General features: G+C 36.8%; 1 protein-coding gene across 1 annotated transcript; it reads right to left on the bottom strand.

Moving 5' to 3' along the window:
- Positions 1-3,295: 3,295 nt before the first annotated feature.
- On the bottom strand, positions 3,296-8,083 carry LOC149184623 (3-oxoacyl-[acyl-carrier-protein] synthase I, chloroplastic-like). Its single transcript, XM_089418957.1, has 8 exons — positions 7,890-8,083; positions 7,449-7,825; positions 5,697-6,128; positions 5,108-5,281; positions 4,841-4,954; positions 4,422-4,523; positions 4,200-4,266; positions 3,296-3,872 (listed from the first exon to the last, which is right to left on the bottom strand). Exons 1-8 carry the CDS (start codon positions 8,002-8,004, stop codon positions 3,805-3,807), a joined length of 1,449 nt encoding a protein of 482 aa, XP_089275083.1. The 5' UTR covers positions 8,005-8,083; the 3' UTR covers positions 3,296-3,804.
- Positions 8,084-8,394: the final 311 nt, after the last annotated feature.

The raw sequence follows: 8,394 nt of genomic DNA, 5'->3' as shown, positions 1-8,394 counted from the left end.
AAATACAACCCCCAAAGTCTTTATTACGTATCCCTAAAAAACCCATTACATGATCCCTGACCCTAACATGATGAGGGATTATACAAAATATTTTTTGGAAGAATAATATATCAATTTTAATGTGTTTTGAACCACTTACTGTGGTTTATCATTAGGACATAGATGGATAGCTTGAACCAGAGAACTAATAAATAGTACAAATATAACGGCTAAATCTCAGCAGTCATATCTACTATTTATTAGTTCTTTGGTTCAAGCTATCCATATGTCTTGGTGATGAACCACAGTGAGTGGTTCAAAACGCGTTGACAATAAAATTGATATGTGAATTTTCCGAAAAATATTTTGTATAAATCATGAATCACAGAAGCCTGCATTCTAAGATCATGATGGATAAAATTGATATGTGAATTTTCCGAAAAATATTTTGTATAAATCATGAATCACAGAAGCCTGCATTCTAAGATCATGATGGACTATTTTAACATTTTCCTAAAAATAATCTTGCAACACCTATTCCCTCCCTGACAAATTCGAATTTATTTCATTTACATCACATGTCATTTGCAATTGCATTTTGCATTTACGTTTTATTTACATTTTCTTACCATTTCACATTTACATTTGGATTTTACAATTACATTTACGTTAAATTTCCAAAATTAACCGAGAGTCACATTTGGGCTCCAACAAGTATATCAGAATGTCGCCTATAAAAATCAAGACAAACTTATCTAGATATTTGTTGAAAATGATGTTCATCAAGCCCATGAAGATGGATGGTGTGTTCATCAACGCGAATGTGATGACTACACACTCGTACAGTCCATAATGAGTTCAGAATGCAATTTTATTATTATCTTCTTCTTTAATCCTGATCTCAGGTCTATTTTAGAAAAAAGCTTTGCACCTTGGACCTGATCAAATAAATTGTTAATTCTTGGTAGTGGGTAGAAAAAAGCTTTGCACCTTGGACCTGATCAAATAAATTGTTTAGAAAAAAGCTTTGCACCTTGGACCTGATCAAATAAATTGTTAATTCTTGGTAGTGGGTAGAAAAAAGCTTTGCACCTTGGACCTGATCAAATAAATTGTTAATTCTTGGTGGTGGGTATTTGTTTTTGATAGTCATCTTGTTTAGCTTCCTGTAATCTATGGCATATGCACAGTCTTAGTGTTCCATCCTTCTTCCTCGCTAATAAAACCAGTGCTCCCCATGGTGATCTGTTGGATCTTATATACTTCTTTTCCAATAATTTTTGTAGCTGTATTTTAAGTTTTGTATGTTCTTGTATAATCATTCTGTAGGGGCCTTGGATACAGGTGTCAACCCTACTACCAGATCTATGGTGAAAATCATATCTCGTTTGGGTGGTAGTCTCATTTTTTTTTCCAAAAACACGTCTCTAATCTCCTCAAGGACGACAAAGTCTTGGAGATTGAACTTGTCGTTTTCTATTGTTGTGTCAACCAACTAAACAACATAAATTTTACAACCCTTCCCAGCACACCATTTTTACAACAAAAATGTCTTAAAATTATCGATTTGGGTATTCCCTTGATTGTTCGTGCATTCCCTTCATCACCTACACAATCAAAGGTCTTATCCAAGCAAATTGAGAATCACCCTGTGTTTCTCTAACCGGTCCGTGTCGATCAACACATTGTATGATCCCAATGGTAGGATATTCAAATTTACAACAATTTGTAATCCATCCATTTTTAAAGCACAATCTGGGATCAATTTTGTGACCTTCCTTTTTGTCCCGGTGGCCAGATGCACAAGCCAACCTTGTCTATGTTTTTTTTCCTACTTTACAACTTTCTACTACCTTAGGTGACACACAACTCTGACTAGAACCTGGTTCTATAAGGACTGTAATAGGTTTAGTATTTATCTTACTGCCTATTTCAACCATTGAGGGTTGATGTTCTGCTTGATGGTTGTCTAAGGCTGCACTGATCCTTGGAATGTCTTTGGCTACATCATTAATCGTGGATGCTCTTTGGATATGGTGTATGGCTAATATGTCATTTTCTTTTTCAAGTAGGCAATTTTAGGCCAGATGGGCTTCTCCAAACTCCCACAATTTTAGGGGTTCCCTAATAACATTTCCTTTCCCATTTCTGAAGCCTTCTAACTGTGTGGACTTTGGAACATCGTTGAATGGGGTACTGGCATTTCCACTGTAATTATTTCCTTGAAAACTCTTGGTCTTGGTGTGAGATTGTGGGGATTTGAATTCCTTTCCCCTAAAATCTGATCTCTCCTTTTTCTTAGCAGACATGGTTTGTATTGTTTTGATTTCTGACTAAATTGCTTATGGCACAAATTTTCTTTTCTTATAACTTCGCCCATTGTTTTAACTTTTTATGTTGTTGAATTCAACTCGATTTCGGTATGACGCGGGTAATCAGCTCAGGTATCTCTGTAATTTTTCCTTTTCTCCCTTAAGGTAAGGTACACATCTCAGTAGTCTTAAGAACTTTGTGGTGAAGTCGTCTATGTTCATACTTCCCAGTTTCAAGTCATGAAACTCCTTGGCTGTCATCAAATTATCTTTAAGGTACATACTATTTCTTAAACACCTCCTTAAATTGTTTCCATGTCATCTCCTTCTCCTTGATTTTGTTAGTAGTTTTGGTGTTAAGCCACCAAATAGTGGTTTCGTCGTTTAACTGGTCAATAGCTAGCCTAGCTTTTAGGTTGCCGGAATACTGATAAATTAGGAAATATTTGTTCATGTTCATCAACTATGCTTTTGCTTTTTCAATCCAGAATTTGGTATAATCTAGTTTTATACCAAAAAAAGCTTAATTGTCCTTTCATAACCTAGGCTTACCAAAGCTTACAAAGATTTCCCAGTTTACAAAAAAATTCCAGTCTGTGTCTACATTCAAAGTATATTCATATTCTAACATCAGTGTCTTTCAAATCTTCCTCTGATTATCATAATAGTGAAGTTTAGATTTTCACAATTAAAATAGAAACCGCCTGTATTAGACTAGTTGTAGAAATGAGAGATACACAGAGTAAAGGTTGCCTCTTTGTTTCTTCAAGATATAAAAGCTTTTAAAACATAAAACTTACAAATTTAGATATATATGAAAATAAAATCCAAATAGATAGTGCAAATTCAACCTTGTACATCACAATAAATGAGGTTGCCTCTTTGTTTCTTCAAGATATAAAAGCTTTTAAAACATAAAACTTACAAATTTAGATATATATGAAAATAAAATCCAAATAGATAGTGCAAATTCAACCTTGTACATCACAATTAAATGATGCACATTCAAACCAGATGAAATGAATTTAATATTGACTTTCAACCCCTCAAGACTCTCAAACTCTCACACTACACAATTATGGTAACCTCTGCAGAAAAAAATCAATGTTTGAATTCACTATCATCTTTGCAGAAATCTCCACACCAGGTGACGTAAAAGATGAAAAAATGCTCTTGTATATGAGGGCTGATTTTGTAAGTTCTCTGATAATAGCTAACTGAGAAGCAAATTGAAAATTTAAATCTACTTCCTCTAACTTATTACACTGATGTCGAATCGGGATATTTTGCCCGTTGTCCAATGCTACTAATCGTCTAAAAAATCTAATTTAAAAACCATGAAAAAGCCAAATTATTTCCTCTACAGCTGATTCATGTAAGATAATAAGAAAACGTTGAAAAATCTCTGACTCTCTGAATCAAGGATAACTACTTCACAGATTAATGGATGCATCAATTCATGGCAATTCAATAGAAAAGCAAGTGTTTGAAAAAATGGCGTTGATAGCATGTTTTAAGGATTGAATGGAGCAAAGGCTACCACTGAGTTGTGACCACCAAATCCAAAAGAGTTGGAGATACCTGTCATAAACATGTAAAAATCAGTCACAATTTTAAAAAAATCACATTCATCTTTGGAAAACAAATTACCCCTTCAATTTAATGCAACTCCGAGAACAACTTTAAATTGGTTAACAGAAACAGAAAAACAAAGCAAGGGTCTCCATTTCACATTCTCCTATCCTCCTCCTCCTGATTACAAACAATAAGCTGGAAGCCTTCATACAACCTAAAGATGAATATGGCAAATAACAAACCAATCACTGTATTAAAGTTTCATATTGTGCACAATCTTAGAGTTCTCCAAATTTATACACTGTACCAAGAACCCTAATCAAGTTATCTTACCAACGTGTACTTCGTGCTGCTTCTTTATATTTGGCACCGTGTCAATAGTAACATCAGGCTCGGTATTCTGCCAAGCATATCAACACTCAAATTGAATTAATCCCTTCACACTTTTCAGAAAGAAATAGCGAAAACAGTAACCAAATTTATATAAAAAGAAAAAGCATGGTTACTCTTCAAGTAGTTCTTAGCAAAACTTTGCCATAGTAGCAGTCAACTTACAAATTGATTAATTGTGGGGTGAAGCCATCCTGTGGTGATAGCCTTTATGGTTGCAATAGCTTCCAGTGCACCCGCAGCACCAAGAGTATGCCCAATCATAGACTTGGAATGGAAAGCCATATTTAATATCAGAAACATATATTGTGTTTACACTACCCAATCATGAACTGGAAAGAATGGAAAGAAACACACATTTTGTTTGCAAGGGAAAGAATGGCACAACTTTTGGGGCTAAGAGAAATCATTTATGGAAGGTTGCATGCGTTTGTTGAAATCCATTTAGATGAGTTTCAAAATACTTGTCATTAAGGGTTGTATGTATTGAAATTCATTTTGGTAAATTGCAAAATTCATATGTACTAGTTACAAACAAAAAGTTACAATCAATCACAGGAACTGATTTGTAATGAACTCTTCACCTTTGTTCCATTCATTTTGATGCTAGAAGTATCCATGAAAACGTTCTTGATAGCTTTAACCTCTCTCAGATCTCCTGCCTGGGTTGATGTTGCATGAGCATTGATATAGTTGACCTGAAATGTTATTGACCATATGATAATTTATCATTAAGCCTTGGGCAGGATTCATTAGAATACTCTCTACCAAAGCTCTATTAAACATAAGAAACTAGTTTAAGTAATTCTACACTACTGTTAGATCTTCATTAAAACAGAGGAGACACTTACCTCCTCTGGTGAAACTCCTGCATCTTCCAAACATTTCCGAATGCACATTGAAACTCCAAGCCCATCAGGACGTGGATTCGTCATGTGATAAGCATCACAAGTGATAGCCCCACCGAGGTACTCGGCTATTATGGGAGCTCCTCGCTTCCTTGCATGCTCAAGACTTTCCATAACCTGGTTTGGAGAAAAGACAAACCATGTTTATCAAAATCCCCATGTTCTTATAGTGTGAATTGCCCATTGTCTCAAATTATCTTTAAATATTTACAAATATCATTTTTATCTCACTCAAACCCAAATTTATGACAAGGCATGATATTTGAAAAACTGGACTGTTGTTTCATTAAAAAAGAGCTAATTTATGCATCTACGCTCATATGTCCCTTGAAAATGAAAGCATTCCTGACAATTCTACCTTTAATGGCTAAGTAATTCAGATCAGTCAATATGACAACAATGATCAGGGTACCAGTTCATTATGCATCTGAGGCCAACTGTGATTGCTATTCTGCTCCCTATGTTCTACATTTTGCATTGAGCAGTAAAATAGAAAAAATATCCACAGTGGCTGAGTTCAGCTTAAGCTCACCAGCATGCCAGCGCCTTCACCCACGACAAACCCATCACGATCTCTGTCCCATGGTCTGGAAGCTGTCTGTGGGTCATCATTCCTCTGTGAAAGGGCATTACAAGCAATAAATCCACCTACACCAGCCGGCAAAATCGAAGCGTCTGTGCCACCTGTAAGCATGATATCTGCTTCACCTCTGCGAATATGATTTGCAGCTGAATACAGGCAGTAGTTGGCTGTTGCACATGCTGTTGAAATTGAGTAGGTCGGACCCATTACTCCCGTATCAATTGCCAACAATGCAGATCCCGTGTTTGAAATGATATAAGGAACAAAATATGGTGACATCTTCCTGAAACCCTTGTGTAAAAGAGTCTCTATTCCAACAGAGTAGACTGTAAGGCCGCCCATAGCCGTCCCCACCAGCACCCCTACACGCCTCTTGTCCACCTGTGTGGAATAGAACAGTCATGTTAGAACAAGACAGTCTCTGTTTATCTCTTGACTCCTTTTCAGACATACCATGTAATTAGAGAAGCCAGAATTATTCCAAATCTCAAGGTGGGGTGGGTGCAGGGTGCCACATTTACATAAATGGATTAGCATTTTTACAAGTTTCGGGCCTATTCAGTGATCATCAGCTTCATTTTATTTGATCAGATAAAATAAATAATGCCAAACACAAAAATTTCTTTCTTTAATTTTTTGCTGAATACTGTTCTGATAATTTTTCATCTAGTTCTATTGACCAATAGAATATTGACTCTCTGCCCAGAGACTTCACACCATGAATATTCATGAATGCATTCTTAGACATAATCCCATGAATGTCACTCGTATTTATGTGTACACTCATAGCACTGTGACTCCTATTTCAGTTCCTATAGCATTTTAAATGCGATATTTTAAATGCGGCCTGACATGGCCGCTCTATACCCTGATATAACACGTCGCCATGCCACTGCCATTGAAATGAAAAAAAACAGAAATCAATATGCTCTGGGTATCGAGCGGCCATGTCAAGCCACATTTAAAATACTATAGGGTCTGAAATAGAAGTCTCACTCATAACACTGGCACATAACTATATTAAAGACAGAGTTATGAATGCCCTGCCATGGTATCATAAATAGAAGTCTCACTCATAACACTGGCACATAACTATATTAAAGACAGAGTCATGAATGCCCTGCCATGGTATCATAGTGCAGTTTATCAAAGTGCAATTAAAATCATAACATTGAAATGTACACTTTTAGCTCATCAGCATTGAAATGTGCCTCATCAGCATTGAAATGTGCACTTTAATCTCTTAGTAAATTGAGCATTGAAATGTCCACTCTAATTTACCACCTATACTCCTTTATATGCAATTTCACCCTCAATTATGAGCATTGAAATGTGCAATTAATTCCTCCCTGGTTGACCATTGAAATTTGGACATTAGAACCCACCTCCACTCTGAACCATGCATAGTGAACATGCATAGCATTCATGGAACCATGCATATGTATGTTCATCGCTATCCCAATTTGATAAGATGGGCATGTGCAGGGTTGACAAAAAACATGTCTGCTTTAAATTTGGAACCTTGAGCTTGGGATTGACCTTGAGCTTGGAATTACCTACCTGGTACGGATGGATTTGTGCTTTAGGAGCCTTTTTCCCTCTAAAATCCAACTCTATTTTTAAATTTATTTAAAAAAAACTACTCAGAAGTGGATGAAAGATATAAAAAAATCATGGGCTCGTAAGAAAAATATTAAATACTTTCTCCAGTTTTTCCTTGCATAGATGAGCATTTTCAAGAGCCATCTTCCCACTGACCAAACTGTATCTCCAACAATCGTCAAGCCGGCGGTCATTCTTCCCATCAATGTACCCATTTGCAGAAAACTCACGTATTTGGCCTGCAAATCTAACACTGTAACTCGAGGTATCGAATCGATCGATGAACCCAATACCGCTCTGTCCCTCCAGAAGTTTGTCATAAAACGTATCGGCGTCGGTTCCGAAAACAGAGACGAGCCCCATTCCTGTTATAACGATCCGCTTCTTCGGATCCTTTTCTCGTTTGGGAGCCGACGCCATTATAGCCCTGGTTTTACCATTTCCGCCACCTGCAGACAAAACCCAAAATTTTAATTCTACTGCATTGATAACCCACACATGAAATCAAACAAATTGTAAGTATGAGCAACGTTCCAGCACTCAGTTTATGAAAAAATCGTCCACAATGCGCCGTGGGCTCGATTCGCCGCAAGCCTTGGTACTGCGCAAAAGAGGCGGAGGAGTTACATTCAAGAATAAGTGGAGAAGCGGCCATGGATGACGTAGTGGGAATCCGGTATAATAACTTGAATTGACCAAACAATAAGTTCAGAGGAAATGGGAATGAAGCGCAGAAATGTTATATAGAAGGTGGTCTGCTTCCTTCCAATCTTCAGTGGCATCTCCCTATCGTCGTCGCGGGATTTCGTTCCACATTAATGCTTCCTATCCCAACAATTAGACATCTCAACTACTCGAGCCATATTTTATTGAACGATGCGTTGGGAACTTCAAAGTTGTTTGAACTTCGACAAGGGTGTCGGCCCTGTTGGCGGCGGAATTTACATCATCTCTGACACGTTCAACATCATCTCAGACAATTTCATGGAATTTAAAGGGTTGTTTAAATATCAGTGGGAATCTGGTGACATTGTTTTGAATCAAT

This window comes from Pinus tabuliformis, chromosome 3_2 (genome assembly GCF_031772625.1).
Source record: "Pinus tabuliformis cultivar Carrire ecotype Pingquan chromosome 3_2, CPIR1, whole genome shotgun sequence".
NCBI classification, from domain to species: Eukaryota; Viridiplantae; Streptophyta; class Pinopsida; order Pinales; family Pinaceae; genus Pinus; species Pinus tabuliformis.
This window is presented reverse-complemented; position numbering and strand designations above follow the sequence as displayed.

Coding starts and splice junctions, on each gene's coding strand:
- LOC149184623 (XM_089418957.1), bottom strand. CDS start 8,004: ATGGCCGCTTCTCCACTTATTCTTGAATGTAACTCCTCCGCCTCTTTT. Junction 4,955..5,107: donor CAGGAGTTTCACCAGAGGAG/GTAAGTGTCTCC, acceptor ATAACATTTCAG/GTCAACTATATCAATGCTCA. Junction 4,267..4,421: donor ACCCCACAATTAATCAATTT/GTAAGTTGACTG, acceptor TATGCTTGGCAG/AATACCGAGCCTGATGTTAC.